Source organism: Tachypleus tridentatus, chromosome 6 (assembly GCF_004210375.1).
Source record: "Tachypleus tridentatus isolate NWPU-2018 chromosome 6, ASM421037v1, whole genome shotgun sequence".
NCBI lineage: Eukaryota > Metazoa > Arthropoda > Merostomata > Xiphosura > Limulidae > Tachypleus > Tachypleus tridentatus.
In genome coordinates this window covers 72,162,141-72,186,252 of record NC_134830.1, presented here as the reverse complement: position 1 = coordinate 72,186,252, position 24,112 = coordinate 72,162,141, and the positions used below count along the sequence as shown (strand labels likewise).

The 24,112-nt window shown below is 32.4% G+C and overlaps 1 protein-coding gene across 6 annotated transcripts in view; it reads left to right on the top strand.

Moving 5' to 3' along the window:
* Positions 1-1,434: 1,434 nt before the first annotated feature.
* Positions 1,435-24,112, top strand: part of Rtel1 (Regulator of telomere elongation helicase 1) — a 90,850-nt gene continuing 68,172 nt past the window's right edge. For 4 of the 6 annotated variants that reach the window (XR_013029139.1, XR_013029138.1, XM_076505461.1 and 1 more), the window contains exons 1-4: positions 1,435-1,726; positions 6,193-6,406; positions 9,088-9,172; positions 16,176-16,400. Coding sequence is in view for 4 of the 6 variants with exons in the window: in XM_076505461.1 (XP_076361576.1) it covers positions 1,616-1,726; positions 6,193-6,406; positions 9,088-9,172; positions 16,176-16,400 (635 nt within the window). In the remaining 2 variants the exon portion in view is untranslated. The remainder of the gene's footprint in view (positions 1,727-6,192; positions 6,407-9,087; positions 9,173-16,175; positions 16,401-24,112) is intronic. The other 2 variants (XM_076505463.1, XM_076505462.1) reach the window with 1 other exon arrangement.

Sequence of the window (24,112 nt, the reverse complement as noted above, 5' to 3'; positions counted from 1 at the left end):
TGACAAATACTGAATCATTTCTTTTAGGGTTTTGTTTAACTTAGTGGATAGAACAGCCTAAATTGAGCAAAAGGTCCCTTCTTGTCTTTTAATGTTATGTTATTGAGTTACTTTCAATTCGAGATGAATTCACAAAATACCGCTGAATATAGATTGTTTATTTTGGCGTAAAATACGCAGTAAGTTATCTATGATCTGTTCACCAAGAGACATTGTTCTCTAGATTTTAGCGTTTTCGGTGTGTGATCTACCGTTGATCCAAAGGGAGACCGCTGAATATGCCAGGCAGTTTTATCACTACAGTGAAAGACAACTCCGCTATTTGGTTAATTGTAGTTGCGAAGATGGCATGTGTTTTTTCACTGTTTGCTTCTCTTTGGCATAACCAAGAAGGGGATATCCAAAGGCCCCCTGAAAAATCCAGGTATATTGATCACATATTATTTTTCAACTTTTATATATAATAAATTTGTTTTGTATCACTAAAAAATAAAACCTCGATAAACAATATTATATCTCATTTAATATGTTTTAATTAGTATTTTTTTAATGGTTAACTACAGCTTTTGAATTTATTAGCTCCTTAAAATTTTCTTTCCTCCTCTAACCTGGACGTTTCAAACTATGTGTCGCAAAAGATATCATTGGGATTCAGCAACAACAAGCTTCCTTAGTACAACAGTAATGCTAAAGACACATTAAGAGTATAAGTCTAAAAATTTTCCAGTGAAGATACTTTTGTTCTTAAGTACCCGAGTATTTTTTATTCTTTTAGCACAGTGATATGTTTTCGGTGTTACAACGCTAGAAACAGAGTTTATGTTCTGCCATGGTTGGTAGAGGGTCGATAGCCCATCTTTTCGGTTTTTGCTTAATTATAAACAAAGGGCCCGGCATGACCAAATGGGTTAAGGCGTTCGACTCGTAATATGAGGGTCGCGGGTTCGAATCCCCGTTGCTCCAAACATGCTCGCCCTGTCAGCCGTGAGGGCGTTAATATGTGATGGTCAAAGTGGTAAAAGTGTAGCCCAAGAGTTGGCGGTGGGTGGTGATGACAAGCTACCTACCCTTTAGTCTTACACTGCTAAATTAGGGACGGCTAGCGCAGATAGCCCTTGAGTAGCTTTGCGCGAAATTCAAAACAAACAAACAAACAAACCAACCAATGAGCAAGTTTGAAAGTTTATGTTACTAAAACTTGAGACACTATATCCATAACGGGAACAGTACGAATAGTTCAATTTGTAGCTTTGCGGCGCTTAACAACAAATAACAAAACTATGACTTTTTTAATCGACTTCCTATGTTACTTCGAAACCATCAGTGACAAGTAGTGAACCGAATATGGACTGACCTTTATTTTTATTAACTACCTTTTCACAAGTTTCTTCCTTTCTTGATATAGATGGCGCTCTTAAGGATCAAACAGCGCGATTTTTCTTTTTGTTGTGAAACAGAGGTAACGTGTATTGGAATAAGATGTCAAAGAGAACCTGACCTTTCAGGGTACGATCATCTCATATCCAAACATCTAGAGAGAGAGAGAACGTGTATGATTTGAGGGGAAAAACTAACAGATGTATAATATTAATAAGATAACATAACATACTTCGAAATGACATCAGTGTCAAATACAACTATAAATGGAATTCAAATTTTGTTTCCTCATCAGCCATATAAAGTTCAACATGAGTATATGTCTAAAGTGTTGGAATGCTTACACAAGGTATTTGTTTGTACTAGTAGTAACGTTATTAACACAGTACAAAACAAGATTTTTCTAAATAATATTTATAGCAATAGCATTTAAGAGTCTCACTGTCAATTAGCGACAAGAAATGTCAAGATGGTTATTTTACTTTCAGTGATTCCTATAAGTTTAATACAGTCTAATTTACTAAAAATGATATATTTGACATATTTTGAACTGTAAAACTACAGCATTAACGGAATAAAGACCACCCCTTTAAATTAGTGAATATGGTCAATTTTGCAAAAGCATTGTTTCAGGAGCCTTTATTCAAAGTTATTGTTGTATAAAAACTATAAGAATAACAAATAAATAAAATGGACAATTATCGGTAGGCTATAAAAACAGTTGTTCTACAACTTTCACTAGTTATAGAAAAATAACAAGTTTATTCCATCTTTTCTTAGCTCCTGGTCCATTCTGATTTTTTTTTGGACAATTTAGAGTAAGTTGAAGCTAGTAAAGTGAACAACAAAATCAGAAAGTGATGACAGGCATCACAAGAAATGATTAGCTGTGAAGTTAATAGGAACACATACATGTGTTGTGAATGTTGCTGTACTTTAACTCCTTCACTGCATGGGTATATGTTTACCACTTTAAAGACCACTAGTAATAAGTGTATGAGTAAACTTAAAACTCCTTTGTTTGGTCTTGAAAATTGTTTTAGTAACCTCGTGTGAGTTTGGTAGTTTGTAACATTGTGAAAAAAATGTATTTCATTTCACACTTTTTCAAGTTTACCAGTTTTCAGTAAGTACAGGGTTCAAAATTAATGTTGGCAAACTAGCAAAGTGCTGATTAGTGTTGCAGTTTTTCAATGAAAATGTGCAGGTTCTTATTGTGGAATATCAATACATTTATAATAAAGGCTATTAAAGAGTGAACACATCTGAAAGATAAGTTATTGAAATTGTGGGATACAAGTTTTAGCATGGTAGGAGTTATCTTCAGGTAAGACAGTTACTTTTATAACAGAATGATTGGGCTTTGGAATGGGTTGCTTTCAGATGTGATTAATGCAGTTGATTTAAGGGAGTGTAAGAAAATGTTTGATAAATATTTGAATGATAAGGGCTAACTTAGAAGTTAATTTAATTGTCTGCTTATATTTATGTAATATTCAATTAGTTTAGTTTAGTGTATCACATAGCCTTGATGGACCAACAGGCCCCTTGTGTTCTTAAATGTTATGCTATTTCAGTAAATTATGGTAGTGAAGTTACTGTGCCTTTTTTATGAAAATGTTTCATTTGTTGGTGCCTTGCCAGTTTTGTGTGTCTGATTTGTGCTCACCAGGTTTTGGAAAAAAGGACAATGTTTCACCCAAGTATTTTTTATATAGTCTACCTTTTAATTTATTTTTTATTACCTTTTTTAAGACATACTGAAAGTTTGTTTGCAATTTTGGGTTTGTTTCCTTCAAAGTGAGAACTTAATTACGTCAGGGACATTATTTCAAAATAGTGTTTCCAAATGATACTATAATTAGGTTCGTAATTTGGTAATTGTTGATTGTATTTTTCAACATGAGAACTTACAAATTGTTGAAAACATTTGGCACTTCATTGCATAAAATTGGAATCTCATCAAAAAGAAATGGTTCTATCAAACACATTTTTCAGACAAATACAAGAGAGTAAAAATTTTAAAATGATTGGAAAATACAAAAAACAATTTGTCTGAACAGAAATAAAAAAAGGACAGTTCAGATAATGTAAAGAAAAACTTGCAGCAATTTCCCACAATTGAAACATCATTCAAAAAACTTCTTGAGTATTTAAAAAATTAGATTTATTTGATAACCACATTTAAGTTTTATAATTTTTCACAAAGTATGCATCTTATGCTTTATCAAAGTAATGCCAAATTTTTGCAACAAAGTACCAATTTCTTTGCAAAACTCTATGTATGAATTGCAATGCAACATCTAAAGTTAGTTTGTTTTAAAGCAAGAGTCAGTAATCATGGAGGTGAGACATTGTCATGGATCCAGCAATTAATATGTGGGCCAGCTGGCTAAATATGCACAGTTTAGCCTTTGTGGTGTAGGTTTTCAGGCTTCATGATCAGAAAAACTGCACCTTAGTGGTTGTTCATTGTCAATATTTTTTTCTTTATATGATGAATATGAATGTTAGGCTTAGTGATTTCTAATTATCATATGTTTTTAGCATTCAAATATTTGATAAATTATTTTTATAGTAATGGGTGGATGTCCACAGTGTGATATTATAGACTTTTATTTGCTGTTTTTGACCCAGATATGATAGTTTTTGCCCAAATACAGCATGTTTCAACTTAAAATTGTTACATGTAAATAAAATTAGTTTTGATATTGGAAAATATTTGATAAGAAGCCATGACACAGAAGATTTATCGCATAGATATATACGTGTTTAATAACATTTAATACATAAAATCATACCACAGTTACAGATAATAATATAGAAGAGTGATGGTGTTCCTAGTAGCAATACTGATAGCCCTTGAGTAGCTTTGTGCAAAATTCAAAAACAAACACTCGTAAACAAACTTACTTTTGACTGACATTGCCTTACATATAGCATCTTCTACCAATGAGCAAGCCCGGCATGTGTTAAGGCGTGCAACTCGTAATCTGAGGGTCATGGGTTCGCATCCCCATCGCGCCAAAAAGTAAATGGCAACCATTTGATAGTTCTATTAACAGTTAAGGTCAGGACCTGAAGTAATGTGCCTTTTCTTTTGTATTTATTGTGTATTTAAAGGTAAACCTGACACTTAAGGAGTTGTCTATTTATAAACAAGGCAGTGAGACAATTAATATAAAGATTCTATGGGGATGTGGTTTGCTTAACTTGTTTTGAGGTTTTTACACATGCATTAAGAAATAAATATATATACAACATATAGAGATCTTACTATATCAGTATGAAGCATTATTACTAAAATTTAATTATCACCCATGACCAGAGCTAACACTTAAAATAGTGATTTAAAGCCAGTATACTTTTTATAGAAAGAATGGTCTACAATCCAAGGCTAAGCATGCCTTTTTTGGATGATCTTTGAAAGTTCCAATATAATAAGCTTGCTGTTTTGTTAAGTTTCAGTCCTCAAAGAATAGTATTGGATGTGAAACTTGAAAAATAAAAACTACAGCACTTAGTTACATTTATCAAATATTCCTTAGGGAAATTACTATTGGTTATAACATGCCATCTTCAGTTCATATATCTCTTTACTTTGATCTTATGGATCATTTGAAAGGGTGTAGCATTTTATTGTCTAAACAGTTGAGTGAAGTGAGGTTATTTCCATGGCTTGTTATTGTTACTTTATGTATATTTACATTTTTGTTTTGAGAGTGGAAAGAATAAAGATTGAACATAAGTACATATAAAAGCTTCTAGAGTTGTTTTAGAGAATCAGTGTTTCATGCTTTGTGGCTTTATGCTTAACTTAAAAGTGTGGAATGGGGTACCTAACATAAATTGTTAGTCTGAGAAAGATTACCTTTGTGCAGTAAGGGGGTATTTAGTCCTTTAAATCTTCCTAAGCATATTGATTTGTAAGAAAATTAAAAATTTAAATCCACCTTTTCTCTCTTAAGAAATCATTGATTCCCAAACATTTCCTTTAGGTAGGGTTCCTCTATTTTCCTACTTTTTCAAAACTTAATGTTGCTAAAAATGAAATATTGCAAGTTTAAAATTGCAGATAAAAAATGAAGTTTCAAATATTGGTGATATGGTATGTAGTATTTCTTCATTTTATTTGAGTACATTGTTATGAATTGAATATCATATGTAATGTATTATATTTTAATTCTTTGACTAATATTACATTTTGAAATTTTGCAGTTATCAGATAGTAAATTGTTTGTCAATTACTTTGTGAAATACTGGTTATTGTGTGAAGTTTCTATGTTGACAATTTAAAGTAATTTATAATGTTGGAGCATCATTAGCTTCTTAGATACTCTGTACACTTGGAATACTACATTATAGCTGTACTATTCTTAATCTATTGGCTTTGCTGGATTCTCTTCATTTTTAATTGTGTTGAGATAAATATCTTTGTTATATTAACTGAAATAAACACACTGTTTGATGTGAATGGATTACAGGATTATCTGTTGAAATTAACTAATGTTACTTATGTAGCATTTCCTGTTTAAATGTAAATACTTGATTTCTTTACATTATTTACAATAATATAATGTTTTATGACATACTAAAATAATGATCATATATCACAATGCTTTTCATTTATAGTTGAAAAATCTTTGCTTTTACAGATGGAGTTCTTTTTTATTTTTTTAAGATCCTTCATTTACAACTAAAAATTTCTGTATGTTTAAAATAAACCCTATGTTCCTATATTTTGGTATAACAAACGACTGGGAGGTCTGGGATGTACATATTTCTTAATTATAATTTTTGATATTAAACATGCAGACTGCTAATGGAATTCTGGAAAGTCCAACTGGAACAGGAAAGACATTATCTCTTCTTTGTTCTTCACTGGCATGGTTAGAAAATCATAAGGCTCTCCAGCAGGCTATGGTTCTTCAAGGTTCAGTAACAGACTCCCAAAAAAACTTCATATCACAGTTGTGGGATCAATTGGAGCTTGCTGTTGGTGAAAGAAAACAACAAACTACCATATTTTGTAAGTCATTTTCTCTTCTTACAATTAACTACCTAAGTTTTTACTTTTTCTCTTACCATGTGTACAGATGCTTAGCTTGATTGAAAAAGGGGCAGGGTGAAATTCAGTTGAAGAGGCATATTTGCATGCTGAAGTTCAAGGATTTCAACTTTTATCCTACTTTAGGATTAGACATTTCTGTACTGTTTTATTAGATTGAAAAGGACCATCATGCTATCAACTTGGGTGCTTTTACCAGCTGAGGTAAGTATTAGCAACATTTATATTCCTTTCCATAATAACCTGGTGTCTTTGTGTGCAATTAGAATAGTCTTGGTATACGTTATTCAGTTACATAAACTCAACAGCTTTGGAAAAACATTATCGTATTGCGTCTCATGCTTTACATTAACATTTACAGTGCCCCTTTTTACATTAATGATGATAAGTCTTAGTAAAGTGTTGCTATTAATTGCAATCTGATTAATCAACCTTTACAAGATTCCAATTAGGTAAGAGTGATAAAGAATTATAATCTAACAACAGCAACTTCCAGAAAATTAAGAAAGTTTGACAGACATAAATTCAAAGGCAAATCAATTATATTTTTTTATTTAGCAGTTAAATAATATGCAGTGGTATTTTCTAGACATTTTCCTTGCCAAGAAATGGTCTAATATTGTCAAATATGAAGTATAACTTTATCCTAATTGCTAAAACTGTATTCTGAAATTTTTTCATTCTTTAGTAACTTTACAGGTTTTTTTTTTAAATTGACTCATAACACAAACATCCTTTCCCCTGATTTATGATTTTTGAACTATAACCAACTTATCCAGTTTGCACGTTACAGATCTTTTCATTGAATGAGTGATTAAGGACATAAAATTTTGACACTTGGAGAATTTAGAATTAGTAGTCAAATGGTTTGTTGGGAGAAGAAAACACCAAATACTGTGCTATTATTAAACCTTTTATTTTCTTCTATAGAAAAAATTTAAATTTCTGTTTTTAGCAAATAGCTACTTCTTCGATGCTGGTGTTTATTCATAGGAGGAGGTAATTCAAGCTGGCATGTTAATCACACCACACACTTTTGTTACCCATTATTTACATCATTTGGCTGTCTCCTCCTCAAGCAGATAACATCTGTCTCTTGTCATGGTCTTGCACTTGTCTGTTCAAGTACGAGTAGATTTTTCATTTTCATTCTCTTTCAACTTACAGTGTCTCCTTGCTTTTATTTGTATTCTGTTCTATGGTGAGTGGTGCCTTTCCATGTATATTTTTCAGTTGGCGATTCTTTGTCCTTCTTCCTCCTGGATGTTAGTTCTCAGGGTGTCAGGTTCTAGGTGCAAGCTGGAACATTCACCAAACCCACACTGTATGACCTAAAAGTCTATAACATCCACCATTAAGATGGGTGTGTTCCATAAGACAACTGGTAGGTTCATCCTAACTGTATATTATGCAATAAATATGGTCATTGCAGACCATTTGGACTTGTGGACTGTCATGAGTGAAGCAGGGAGGGGATTGCTGTCATCCCTTTGTTCTTGATTGTATACTTCAGATTCAGCATTCTTTCCAAATTAAGATTCCATGTCTGGCCATTGATGTATTCCTCTGGACTCATCACTTTGTTATTACCCCTCTCTTCCATTGGAGTACAGGAATTCTTATTGTTTACCAGCTTCTGTTTGTGAAGGTGGTGGATGGTAGAGGCTTCCTCCTGAGTGTGCTCAATCCCATTCAATTGAGAGTAGGTTGATGGTGTTTTACTGGTGTGGTTGATTTGTACTTTCTTCCTACCTTGGGCATGATGTGCAATTTCAGATGCAGTCTAGATATTAACTGGATGAATCCACCACATGCAATTCACTCCTCTATCTGAGAACTCTCTTTCCTACTGCCACTTGGTTACTGGTTCTAGGTGTGCTGATGTTTGTTGAAGTTGTGCTGATCAAAATAAGTCTGCACACAAGTGGTTTGGTTGGGACTCTCCTCATACTGTAGACTGGAGGATACAATCCTAATGGTGCCTGGTTTTGGAATGGAATTGACCCTATGCCTTGCATTCTGTTTTCCTACTGTAGCCTATATGTTAGGTTCTTATGTGGCTGGTGTTGACAGTCTGCACACATGTAGTGGCCTGGATTTTTGAAATGGAATTCCTATTTCCAGTTGATTGCTAGGCCTAAAAGGGAGATAGTGGGGGCCTTCTTCCTCTAGTGGCCTTGATACTTCACATTCCTGAGGCTGTCAGGTTTTATTCTGGAGTTGATCTGATGTGCTCTAGACACCATAAATCATTCAAGCATCCATTTTTTTAGGTGTGCTTTTTTATGTTTTTTCAACACTTTTCTTTAATATAGGCAAAGAGTATTTTTACATAGATGTGATACATCCTCATCCATGACCTCATTCATTGAGGCTTTACACTCCATGGACTCTCTCTAGATGCTTTCTGAATGGTACTTCTCTAGGTAACCTTGCACCAGTTCCTCCAGCTTTGATCATACAATCAGCCATTGATTATGATATGTATAAGTTATGTAGAATAGTTAGGGTATGTAATAAAGATAAATTCAGAGCCTTGTTTAAAACCAGAGATTTATTTAGTATCTTTTTTTATACCATATGTTATACTAGAATGAGTGAACCAATAAAATATTTGTAGATGTAGTTTTGTTTATTTACAGCTGTTCCTCGAATAATTTACAGTTCTAGGACGCACACTCAATTATCTCAAGCTGTTCAAGAACTAAAGAAAACAAATTACAAACAGTAAGTAGTAGAAATTTTGAAACGTGTAACACATTTACAAGAGCAATGTAGAATTGATGTAATGTATAAGAGAAAAAGTATGATACAATGTCTCAAAATTTGATTGGTGAGTTTAATATTTATTAAAATGTTTCATTTTTTGTGTTGTTATTTTCAGTCAGTATGTATGATACATTACATAGTTTCCTTTTGGTATGTGTATGAGCATGATTCATTTAATTGATGTTGTACAGTATTTACAACTATAAGGAAGATTTTATTAGATTACTTGAAAAAGTGCATACTACATGTAAAGTGTCAGTTTTATCTTAAATGTATTCAAGTATTTTATAATAATTACCTAACACATTCAGTAAATAACTGGTCTTTAGCTTTTGTCTTAAAACTAAGTGTTGGTTAGTACAAGTATTTTGACTGGATCATAGTAAAACTGCAAAGATATAGGCTCAGCATGGCCAGGTGGTTAGGGCATTTGATTCACAGTTTGAGAGTTGTGTGTTCAATTCCCTGTACCACCAAATATTCTCACCCTTTCAGCTGTTGGGGTGTTATGATGTGACAGTCAATTTCACTGTTCATTGGGAAAAGAGTGGCTCAAGAGTTGTTGGTTTGTGGTGATGACTAGCTGTCTTCCTTTTAGTTTTTCAATGCTAAATTAGGAATGGCTAGCATAGATATAACTTTTGTAGCTTTGTTTAAAATTCAAAACAAACCAACAAATGCAGAGAATCAGTTTGTTTATATTAGGTATAAATTATCTACTTCCTTTTCTATTTTTAACTGACAAATACGAGTATTGTTTTAAAAGACAGAACATTTAAAAACATAAATCTGATAATTCTTTCAAGACATTTTTGCACTTGCATGATTTTTATCTGTACATACTCATAACATGTATTCATAGCATTCCCAATAAGAAAGTACCAATAAACTGTCAGATATTTATGTGTCTTCTGCACTTTCCAAGTATACTTCACAAAGTTGAAGCTGACAGCAGTAATTGAATGGAAAAAAAAAACTCTTTTTTTACAGCTTTTTTCTTATCAACATCAATTTGCTCTTTATTTTAATAAATATAAAAAGATATAGAATTACAAATCAATGGAATTTGGATTTTGTTTTGAAATTCAAAATTTAATTTAGTAAATGCAACATTAAGAAATGAAAGATAAAACATAGTGTGTAATGTATTTCTTTCCATGAGCATTGGTAAGAAATAACATAAATATATAGAGGATTGAAAAGGCTATACTTAAATGGCTTTGAAATGGCTTTGAATATGCAAATCAAAAAAACATTGGCAACTACAATCAATATAAAATTTTGATTGAATAGAATGTACCAGAATTTTTCTTTGAAAATTTGTAGGTAGTGTGATGCAGTTCTTTTAAAAGGATTTATGATAGCCTTTCCTGATACAAAATATTAACATCTAAAACATAAGAATGTATTGTATTTGGATTTAGAATTTACAAGAGGGAGAGGTCTCTTGTGCTTAATGGTATTGGGGTACAAAGGAATATGAATCAACTTGAGTCATATTTTGTATCCCAGCCTTGGCAAGCCAAGTGCAGCATGTTGTTCAGATGGGAAACAACAAACAGAAGTCAGTTGCATAAACCATCCATGTGCCCCAGGAACCAGGATACAACATAATGAAGAAAAATCTGTTTGAAAAAGTGACAGAAGCCATGAATAAACAAATTCTTTCCAGGATGTATCCAGAAAAGGAAACCCAACTGTAAACAAAATGTATGAACAGTACCTACCTGAAGGAGAGTGGCAGTGTGGTATTTGACAAAGTGTCAGTGTAACTTTATAACTGTAACAAATTTTGTGTCACTTCCTACCAAGCAATAGGTCAATAAAATATCTGATATGCTTATACTTTGTACCATACAGAAATGTAAATATTGGCTTTATATGAATACAAGGCCAACAGTGTTATGGGCTCATGAAGATAAGACTTCAGTTGTATCTCCTGTTCAACTGTAGCATACCCCAAGCAACTAGAGAATGGACTGGTGATTTTGCTATTTGATAAGAGGACATACTGGTCAAGTTACCAGAGAATGTAGTTGTGGATTTGTGTGTGACCAAACTATTGAAATGGGTGCAGGGTACTGTCTTCTTTACACTGGTCAGAATAAGAGAAAGCCCTTGGTTATGTACTTTTGACTTGACAATCTCATGACGTAGTCTTTTGCAATGGAAATTATGCTGCTGGGCTATTGTTAAAATGCAAAGTCATCAGATAGAGTATGACTGGTTGTGGAGAGGTGAACTGTAATGATGTAGTAAGGTTCCAAATTCACTTTTATATAATATACTTAACCCTCTGTGTGTATATATATGCTAAATGCCTAGAAACTGATTGGATCTTCTATAAACTCAAGCTTTGGAGTTTCTTGAGAGTGCAGTTTCTTTTTATTTTTGATAGATTAATCAAAATTTTATTTTTTTGTGTTATATCAAAAGTCAAATTTATTAATGTATAATATCAGCAGTAGATAATTGTACAGTCAGAAGTGAATAATTATTCTATACCAGTTTAGAAAATTTTTATTGTTTTTAGACTAATTAAATAATGAGATAAAAACAAAAATCTGACATGAAAGTTAAAACTATGAAACTTATTTACAAATGTAATAAGCCTAGTATATACATATTTATATATAAAATACAGTACTGTGAAAAAGTGTTAGTACAAAATAATATTTGTCATTACTTTTATTTTATGGGGCTAATTTTTTCCATGCCATTATAGAATATAAATTTATATGGCATGGTAATGCTTTACAGATCTCTGTTGCCAGTTGAATAAGCCTGAATAAGAATACTTACCATTCTTTAGAATTCCTATATACTTGTACTAAATGCATGTCATAAGGGTTCTGCTTGAATGAACATACTGATCAAATTTAGAATTTGAAATGACTTTCATGCTACTCCATGCAGTGTATTAACTGTATAGAAAGAAGCATATGTTACTGGCATGTGCTAGAATAAGCTAATTTAATAGCACTACACAAATAAACCTTGATTAAAACAGTACTTAACATTATGTATTAAGTTTTGTTGTCATTGCCACAGTGCAAAAGGCACAAAGAATTGTCACTAGAGCAGAGAGCTTGTATAATAGCTTCACCTGATGCTGGTTTGACTCTCTGACAAGTTGCTGTGCACTTGAAATACTCACCAAATACTTTTAAGTACACTCTAGATCTTGAGACTAAGACAGATAAATTTCAAAATAGTGAAAAAAGAGGCAGAATACCTAAACTCAATGATACTGATGTTAAGTATGTTTGTTTATGCAGCATTTGGGGCAGAAGGAATACTGCTACTGTTATCAGTTATAAGACAAAGGACCATGTATCAAATGACAGAAAATTATCCAAATCTACATTATCAAGGAGATTTGATGAGAATAGGATATTTGGTCATGTAGCAATTAAAAAACCTTTACTTCAATTACTTTAACTATTGTCAAGAGACTGAAATTTGAAATATCTGTTTCAAAGCATAGGTTGTACATCCAGCCATAAAAAGATGAAAATTATCTACCTCAATGCACAATGCCTACCATCAAGCATGGAGAAGGCAGTGTGATTGGGGATATTTTTCTCCTGAGGTGACAGGAGATATTTGTAAAATAGATGGAAAAAATGGACCAGTGCAAGTACCAACAGATACTTATCCATCATGTTATACTCAGTAGTTTGCATATTATTGGTAAAGGATTCTACTACCAAGAAGATAATGATCCCAAGCACTCATTCAACCTATGTAGAAATTGCATTGTTGAAAAAGAAACTCCTGAAGTCAGTCAAATGCTGCAATGGTCCCCACAGAGTTCTAATCTTAACCCAATTGAGCAGATCTGGAATTTGGTAGATGAGAAAATTGACAAATCAAAAGTTACTTTCTGGGAGTGTATAAGAGACATTTGGAGTAAAATCCCAAAGGACACTGATTAAATATGTTGCAATAATCCATGAAAGACTGTCTGCAGCTAATATGGCAAAAGGAGGATACAAAATATTAACTGTTGGTGGAACTCAAGCACCTTCACCAAGTTTCTGATGTACTAGATCAGGGGTGGGCAACTTATTTTTCATAGTGGCCACAACATTGGCCACACTATTAAAAAAAAAATAAAAGAAAGATGTTAGTTTAATCAAAATAATTGCATTTCAACTAATTTTCAATGTGAAAATTGATGGGGTTTTCATCAACACATTTCGTGAAATTTGTTTTGATATCTGTGCTCAATGAGCATCTTAGCTTTTTCTCTAAATTTATGTCAGTAAGCTGAGATCTGTATCTAGACTTGAGAAAATCTAGCATAGGAAATGTTGACTCACACACTCTTGTGGATCCAAACATGGAAGGTAATTTTGAAATTGCTATCTTTGGAATGCTGTCATTTATCAGAATTGTGAGCCACATATCTTTGATATAACATTTTTGTTTACCTTTTGTATGTTCTACACTTTGCAGAGTAAGCATCTTGTCTTCAAATCCACACTTATCCAAAGTCAAAAAGAGGTAATTTCCTTACTGATATTTCTTAAATCAAATTGAAATGGATCATGCAAAAATTCAAATATCAATTTCAAATTTTTAAGTTTGGAGAAACGTGATTCAAATTTTTGAGACAGATTTTTTATCCAGTTTACGTAGAGATCATCTTTAGCATCAGAGAAATTGTAGTCCTTGTTATTTTCTAGAAAACTATTAAACTTTGCAAAAGGTGTCAAATCATTCTTTTGTAATTGTTCTGCAAGGAGGTTTAGCTTTAATTGAAATTCATGAATAGACTGTGATTGCTCACTTATTATTTTACTTCTTCCCTGAAGCTTCATATTCAAATTATTCAAGCGAACCATCATGTTACACAGAAAGTGCAAATCACACTGCCATGACAAAGATTCAATTTCAGAGAAATACTCAATCTTACCTTTTTCAACAAGATACTCTTTTATTTGAGGAAATGAGGAAGTAAGTTGTTCCAAGACTTTCTCTACTTAACCATCTTACATTTGCTAAATCAGTGAGATCATCAAAAATACAGTCACTGCTTTTCTCCAAAGACTCAACAAACTGTCAATGGATGTGAAAACTTCCACTTCTAATATAATTCACAATTTTCACAACAGTGTCACAATTTTCACATTTTTCAATTCATCATTTTTAGACATCTGAGCACATGAATTTTCCTGATGCAAAATACAATGGAAAGATGGCAATGTTGACTTCACATCATTTTCAGTTAAATGCTGCTTCAAAAGAGAAACAAATCTTAATTTTTACCTCAGTTATGGCAAGAGCACCATCTGTTGTGACAGAAACCAGTTTTTTAAAAGATTGAATTTTTTGACATTTCAAGAAATTTTTCAAAAATATTTTGTCCACATGTTTGATCTCGTAATCCACAAAGGCCAAGCATTTCTTCCCTCACTTGAAGATCTGAAGTTATATATCGAACCCAAAAATATCAACTGTGTAGTGTCACTGACATCTGTTGGCTCATCTAGTGCTAAAGAAAAATGCAAACAGTCTTTTAGTTGTTCAAGCAACTGATTTTCTATGTCTTTCACTGACTTTAGCATTCTGCAGACAGTTGTTCTTTGATTTAATTACAAATTATTTACCTTTTGAAGAATATCATCTTTTATTTTTAATAATAAATGTCCAACAGAGTATCAATGACCAAAATCAATACTTCTTTTACTAGTCAGCATCAGAAAATGATTTCTTAATTTAAGCTAGAATCCAAGCTACTTTATAGCTAGGTAGAGTAACTAGTTCTGTTGATGATAAAAATATTTTTAGGCCTTCATTTTGTTCATGAAGTTGTGCTTTCAGACAGCTAATTTTGTTCATATGAATTTTTGCTATTAACGAGAAATTTTACATCAAATTTGTTGTGAAAATCGTTGGTGTTGCTTAAGGTTGTATACTTTATTATTCCTAAAAACTTTGTTACACAAAAGACACACTGGCTTATTATTTGCTTCAATCACTGCAAATTTCAACTTTCAACTTTCATTAAATTCTTGTTTCACATTTTTCCATGCGCCATTCTATTTTCAGCAGTAATGCCAGAATTAATTAATATGTCTTTATTTTCTGAGTGTTCATCATCATCTGGATTCTTTCATTTTTGAATTATCCACTTATCCATATTATGGGATCAAAAACAAAATATATTTAAACACTTGAAAGTTGCACAATAAAAATATGTTTGCAAGTGCATACAAAACAACGCACACTCGATAACAAACATCTGAACCAGACTGATGTTACAAAATGGGTGGAATCTGTGGCAGTGATGATGTGAGGCATTGGAGTTGCTGATTACCAAATTTGCAATGAAAAAAATAAATGATGGAAAAAGTTGATTCCTAAACTTGAACTGGCCACAGTTGTGCTATCCACTGACCACATGTGGTCAGTGGCAATGGAGTTGCCCACTTCCCATACTAGATATTAAGACTAATAAAATTATGTTTCACCTGTTCTTTATCTTTCATTGTTATTTGAAAGTAGTCTGAAATCTAGTTTTACTTTGTCCTAACACTTTTCTACAGTAGTATATTTCTTTTATAATAATTTATTACTTTTCTTTAAAGTGTTTGTCAACTAGTTTTTGTTTTCTTAGGGTGTAGATGTTTAGAAAGAATATTTAGTTTTAATTTAGATTATGTTCATTTGGACTTGGTCTCACAAAATTGGTGTGTTGTTTAAGCCTCAGTAGTAAGTTGAATTGATGTTTTTGCAGATGAAAGTTAAATTACAAATTAAATTCTGATTTAATGTTATCTTAAATGTATTTAAAATTGTACAATTGATTGGTAGTTATTCCATGTAAGTAAATATTGCTAATTTCTCTCAACAAAATTCACAAAGTGAATTCTAGGTAATAAAAAATTAATATATTTTGTTTGTTATCAATTAATTATTTTGAAAGTAATTTATGTTCACATTTTCATGTTAGTGTGCGAGCTGTGGTACTGGGCTCTAGGGACCAACTCTGTCTCCATTCTGAGGTGTCAAAACTGCAGAATAATGCTGCGAAACTTCATGCATGTCGAGCTAAAGTAAATGCTCGTGCATGTCCATTTTATCTTAATGTGGAGCAAAAAATTTTGGGAGAAAAAGATTATCAAACAAATTCTGTGATAGACATTGAAGATTTAGTCAAGTTGGGAAAAAAGCATACGTAAGCAATATTTTTTTCATTCTTAACATTTTTGCAGTCCCAGTCATTGAATCATGATAACCAAAGTGCTTTCATAAACTACTTTTGTTTGTTAGAAAAAGAAAGGATATAAGTAAGATTGTGGGTGTATAATACAGTTCTTACTAATTATTTGAATAGGTATATTGCAAATGTGTCATTTATTTTTACTTTGAGCAAAGAAGTACAGGACTATTACAAATAAAATCCCTTTTTAAAATTATTATAGCTACCAGATTTGATCCAAGCTTGAAGAAATCAAGACCAGCTGTTGAAATTTCTTCATTGTTTAATTTAATAGCTCCTGACTATGTGTGTTTTCTGGATTTTACTATTCATTACCATTTTAATTAAAATTTATTCAAATATATTTTGCTCTTTAATTATCTTCATTACAATCCAGTACAGTTTTATTGTTAAAATCTTTTTCTAACTGTGATAACATAATACTCGGACCACTTGCATAGTCATTCAGTTTTCAGTTTCTTGTGTTGGAAGTAAGGTTGATTTTAAACACTCATTGTATATCATGTCTTTTGTAACCTTCTTTTAAAAAACAAACCAGAAACAAAACACCAGTATGTCTTTCAGCATAGTAGGTCCATCAGTTATTGTGAAAATCAGGTGTGTGTGTTTATAGCCAGGTGATTTAATCACTCACCTAAGAGCAGCATTTACATCGGTTAATTTTTAAGAGGTACCCACTTAACTTATGAACAGTATGACATTTTGAGATGGCTATTTTGAGATAATAGTTTTATTTCTTTACAATTTTTCATTTCAAATATTGAGACATGATTATGAGAAACACTTCAGGTACAAATAAATTCAATCAAATAATTTAGTTTGTGATGCTAGCTCCTTCTGGTTTTAGATGGAGGTAATTTTATACAAATGTAATGGCATTTATGATATTTTATTAATATTAGGTTTCAATTCTTTTGATTATTAGTGCTTCCAGAATTTTTCTTTGTATTTAGTATTTTAATATTTTAAAAGTTTATTTTGTGTTGTTTTTCAATGATATGTTCATTTATGTTTGACTTTTTATTTTTCACATTTCTTGCAATTGGGAATAATTCTTCTACCTGTTTCTCATATATATATAGAAGTCAATATAAACTAAACATTGTGTTTTATACACTGTATAATTGTCATATTTTTCATTATTACATTACTTCAACAGAAAATTTTTAATATTAGTCCTTAGTTTACTTGCAATTTTATTTGTTATATTTTATTTGTATCAGAATCTAATTAATTTTTTGCTTATAACATCTGCAAATGTTATTGATCCATAAACATTTCCTTTTACTCTTTTTGGATATTTTGGACAGTTGTCTTCTTGTTTTTGTATATGCTCATTTTTTCTCGGTTTGTTATTTTTATGATTGTGTAATCAATTGTGTTTAGGTGGGACTCATTTTTTGTCTTAAAGTATTCTCTTATGTTACTTTTTTCACATTTTCCTTGCTGTTTAATCTCAGTTTTATTTTTATTTCTTATTTTAATGTTCTTATTTCTTTTTTATCATGAGCAGAAAAACGTTTTCATACATTTTAATATATACTTACCTTTGCTGTCACTTAAAGCTATTACTTGGCTACCAGAGTTTCAGATTTGCTCATATAAGCATTGGTGTGATTGTTTTTCTTGCTTGCTTCAGTCTTTTATACTCCACTAAATTGCTCATTGAAATATTTGTTTTGTGATACTCTCCACCTACATCAGTATGCCCTCTTTCCCAGCGCTGAATATAAGCACTTCATTCACATAATTTTATCGTTTTTTTTATGACAATGCTCAGACATAGATTTATCTACAGATGTGCTGCAATGGTTGTCATCCTTGATTTCAATTTTTGCACTGTCTAGTGGCTTTATGTGTAAATAATAGTTAATAATTATTATTAAAAAAAAGGTTTTGACATGCCATTGTCAGGAATGAATTCATTGATTACTGTTTCAGCCATAAAATGCTCTCCTCTTTTCCATTACTGTTATCTAGTGTCTCTCAAAGGTGGGGTGGGAGAGAAGTCACTCTCAGTTGAGGCTGTCTGGTATCTGCTGACCCATGACAATTTGGAAGGAATTCTATTTTTCCAATGTCTTTATTTACTAGGTCTACTTTATATGAGGCCAATTTCTATCTTGCATTTCCTGCTTCATTTCTTCATTTAGGGAGTTTGGTTTGTGAGATTTTAGGGCTTTCTCTAGTTGCTTTTGAACCTGCTCCTTCCTCGATGGTTGAAAAGTCAGAGGATGACCAGTCAACCTTTCCTCCATCACCTGATATTGCTGTTCATGCCTGTTCATTACTGCTTAATTATGTGATGAGATAGTTATACCTTATCTCCCACATTTGTCTGAACAGTATGTTTTGGCTTACCACTGCCAGGAGGATGTATAATTAGATTCCCAAATACTTGATCTTCTTTTGGATATGTGGGGTTCCAGATTAGATCCTGTGATTGCTTTGAAAATATCACAGTTACTTGGATTTGTTTGATCCCCACTAAAGTTCTGAGATGTTTATCTTCCTTCCATATTTTATTGGAAGCTTGTCAGCATTCCTTACATCAAGATAAGACGACTGGATCCTTTGCTGACTTCTACTGTAGTAAGATTTGTCAGCTTCTGCTCTTTCTTTGGCTTCCTGGCTTGTGTGTTGTTGAGAGTTATTGGGTGGAGATGCCTTTTTGGAGGTAGTTTTTCTACCTGCTGTTATCCTCCATGAGTTATGTGATGCTCCTTTTCTTCATCCCTTGATGTTCATCAGCTTCCAAGAGATATTGGAATCATAAATTGATGTTGCTTTTTATGTATTTTTACTACTTCTTGTTAGCCTCAAGACTTTGACTCTTGCTGGAAGTTATGGCATGACTGCTCATCATGTGTCCCAACCTCTGGCTTCTGCTCTTCGATCTGTTGATACTTAGAATGGATTCCATCCTCATATTCAAGGCTCCTCCTCTTGGGCAGACAATCGCCAACACCATTTATAACTACCCTATGCATGTGAATTCTGTAGGAGTGAGATTACAACATTTTCTCTACACCTGGAATTCCATCACCACAAATCCATAGGTACTTCAGGTTCTGGCTTTAGGTTTGGTAATTCAGTTTACTTTCCCACCTTCATTATCCTCCCAATCAGTGGTATTCTCACCCTCAACAGATCTGCAGATTGTGGATCTTCATTCCAAGGTCATTAGAGAGTTATTGGCCAAGAGAGCAGTAAAGAAAGTCAATTACATTCTTAAGGGAGTTTATTCCTGTTTATTTATTGTACCCCAAAAAATGGAAAATTGGCAACTAATCATTGATTTTTTTTCATCTCAACCAATTCTTAAATCCTTCCATATTCACAATGGAGCCCTTTCTCACCCTATGTTGACAGTTCTCACCAGGTTTGTGGATGACGAAATTCAATGTTGCCAATGCATATTTAAATATTCCCATAGCAGAGTCATTCTATTGCTTCCTATGCGTCATGCACAAGAGTCAGGTCTTGGACTTTGGGCTCTGTCCTTTGGCCTATTATCTGCATCATTGTCTTCTGCAAAGTCATATAAGCTTTTTTTTCATCACCTTCATGTTTTGGGTCTGTGTAAACACCATTATATGGATGACTGGTTATTTCTGGCACCATCTTGTCAGTTGGCAGAACAAAGCACCCAGATTCTCCTTCCAGAAACCACCTAGACTGGATTTATTATCAAAGCTGAGAAATCTGTTTGCCAACTCAATATATTCTCTATTTGGGTGTCTTTTCCTAAATGTTTTTAAGCCAATCTCAGCTGACTCCCATCCACTTCAGGCTATGGAATAGGCAGTTAAGCTTTTACTCAATGTTTCCTTCTCCTACTGTCCAGATATTTCTCTCTCTTTTGGGGATGTACACATCCCTCAAATTTGTGATTCCTTTGGGATGAGGACATATGCAATTCTTTCAGTGGTCTTTGTGTGACTAATGGATTATGAACTGTAATTCACTGGATCATCCAATCTTCTTAATCAAAAGCAGCACCTTACATTTTGAGTGGTGGTTGGATTTGATCAACACTACCATTGGCGTTACATTACTGCTCCCTTATCCCAAGATTCACCTCTTTACAGATGCCACATTCCAGGGATGAGGATGCATATATAGACAGTCAGGAATTACAGGGTCTTTGGATGGAAGACTAATCTTCCTTCCACATCAATATTTTAGAACTTCTTGCTATTCAATGGGCATGGTTCAAACTTCATCCTATTGATAGTGAAAATCATCACATTTCATTCTGACAATTCTACGATGCTCTATAGAATTTTTCGTCAAGGGTTACACATTCTCAGGACTTTTGTTTTGAACTTTGGGTATTCTGTACTGGCTTATTCTCATCATATCAGCCTCCTGGCTTACCATGTTCCATGGGTGATGAATTTAATAGCAGATTACCATAGTTATGTGTTATTAGAGGTAAGTATGATTGAAAATACATTTTCAGTTCAGGAAATTGTTAAATTTATAAGGAGGTTTAATAATATGAGCATCAGTTAAATACTGTCATGGTAAATGTTTGTCCTTTAGCATTTCACAGCTAATAACAATGTGTGTCTGTGTGTACTGGACTTTAGAGATTTGTTTTTACCAAAGTTATTACTACTTAATACAGCTGCAGCTCTTATACACTTGTTATAAAATCAGTGTTGCATTATTTGAAAGTTATAATACTCATGAGAAAGATGTCTAGTATATGTGAAGATGCAATTTTATGACATATAAATGATGACGTAAAACATTAAACAGTCATCTTGGTTACAAATGCTAACATATAATTTAGGTGTAGACTTTAATTTTTTTCTAAATATAATTTAATCTAATAAATGTAAATTACAAAATCTCAGATGTTTATCCTTAATTGTTTTATTTTTATATACATATCATTATTAGGAATAAAAATGAGCTTTGAAATCATTGGATTAAAACCTGAGCTGCTCATAATGATTTTGTATGTTTTTAATTGATTTTATTATTAAAATTAGAAGTAGTGTGTAGTCATATGTAAACAAATGTAAAGTCAATTTATCAGTAGGTTAGTATAAGTCTAGACTCCCCCCCCATCACAGCAGTCCCTTGAGTAACAGTTTCTCAAAGTATTGACCTCTATACATCATTTAACATGATTTGAAATGAATGGAACACATGTTTTAAAAATGTTTAACATAAGTACTATATATAGTGAGCTTTGACATTTCTATATATTTATTTTAATGAACATCAGTGTTGTTTGCCAAAAATCATGTATTGATTTTGGCACAAGTTTATAAAACTATTTTAACTTCCAACAATTTAAGAAGCATTCAACTAAGTTACTCATGATGTAAGGCTAAAGTGAAATTAGCCATTTTAAAATATTTTATTGTTTTTGTTTTTAGGACAATAAAAATTTATTAATTTTATATTAAAATGTGTGATTGAAAGTGTCACAAAGAAATACGCATATTTTTGTCAAAACATTTAAGAGTTTCAGTATGGTAGTCTAGTGGAAGTTTGTGGTGGAAACCAATATGTAATAATGATTTGAGGTTTAGTACCACTTTTCGTTTTATTTACATTACAATAGTTTAGGATGAATAAAATAACTTACTCCTATATTAATGTACTTTAAAACAGGATTTCCTCTAGCTTTTTATATATTTTCTTTGCATTCTCCACAGATTTTTATGATAATTTTATATGTTAATTTTAAATATTTCACAGTTCTAATTGAAGAGTGTTTTGGAATTGATATTTTCTCATATTCTAAAACTTATGTAGGGTATAAAGAAAAAATGTAGTATTTTTATTTCAGCACAGCTGAAAAAGATTTCACCTTCAAATGACACAACTTAATTGCTAATTTTTTATAATTTTTCTGTTCACCTCAAAGAGTAACATTATTTTTACTAAGAACCTATCACCTCTTGATTTCTTGATTTTTCAGTGTTTATTTTTTTGTACAGGCCTTGGTTGAAACTTTGTTTTTGTGCCACATCAAGTGATTTAATCATATAATAATAAGACACATTTGAAAACAACTGTAAAGGATGTTTAAATATGATATGGATAATGCAAGAACTAGACTATTTCATATTAGTAGAATACATGTATAGGTTTAAGAGATTTTTAGCATCAAATTAGATATATTTACTGTTTAATGAGTATGGTAGGTGATTACAAAATACTACGATGACTCAAATCTTTATTTAGTATTGTTTTTATTTTTTGCTATTCAAACAACAAATATAAATTAGACAGAATCTACATACTTATTTGTGATTGTGACATTTTAAATAAAAATTATTGCTTGTATTCTGATATGAAATGTTTCATTATTTATTAATTTATTTAATTTACAGATGATCATTGTGGCACTATTGCATTTTTAAAAACCCAACAATGATGATTGAGTTATGGCATTTGCTCTATTAGCAGTTCATCCATTAAGTAGAAAATACATACAAAACTCTTAAGCGTACTTTGATGTATTATGTCGCATCTACTGAGCTTATGACCAAGTATGTTTGATTTGTTAAGTCGTGATTAATTTTGCTTTTCTCCTTAGACATCACACACCAGGTATGTCATTAAACACTCATTGAATTGACCTCTGGAAGACATTTTGTGGGCTGGTATGTGATGTCTTTTGATACTTTACTGTCTTATTACTTATATAATTTGGGAGTTTCATCTTCTGAGAGTTTTTTTACTACTTCCTGCAGTTAGTTTGACCACATTCATTAGACTTTAACTAGATGTGTGTATTTTTCTCAGTCATATACTCTTTTATTTCCAGGGCCACTTTATTTTTTCACTGGGTCTCACTCTATGGCAAGTGTTGTCCCAGTAGGTATGCTTTCTCTTGTCAGTTATGCACTAACAATTAATTTCCCTATAGTCACTAATAGTTGCAATAGGCTCTATTGAAATGGGTAGTTCCATAAGGCCATCTAGGTGCCTACCAGTTGTTACTATTTTGTTATGAACAGCTACTCATGGAGAGTTATGAGTAAAGTTAAAGAGTATCCTGCCCATTCCTGCTGATTTTCAGGTTGATTAAATTGTTGAATATGCAGTTTCTAGAGCAATATTCCTCAGGACTTCCCAGTGCATTTTACCCTCCCTCCAGACTCTACTAGTGGAGATTGGAAGGAAGTCCTTATCTTTAGTTACCAGTGGCAGACAAAGGCTTTTCATCCAGGGTGGTGAGGATTGAGGTTGTTCTCCCATTCTTTGATATGAGAGTGAAGTTTGGGGTCCCTGGATGTTTTTCCCAAATATCAGTAGGAGTGGCACCAGATTTCATAGGAGCATACTCATAATTCCAATTCAGATTTGACACAGTTATCTGGATTGGGAGTGTATGACCTTCTCTTTGATCAGTGTTAGTTTAGTATATTGTTCATGAAAGGTGGCACACTTTCTTCTCATAATTCCAAATGTGAAGTGGTTTTATCCTAGGTCCTTCACTTGATTGAACACAGGTTCCATGTCCTTTCCATAATTTTAGGTAAGTGGAATTTTGTCCACTTGATTGAGGAGTGAAGATGAATGTTCATATTTTCAAATTGGCTGAGCTATGTAAGTTTGGTTGAGTATGGCCTACGTGATCCCATCATCCAAAGCATGGGATGTTGCCTTTTGGACTTCTTCACTTGGAGGAGAAA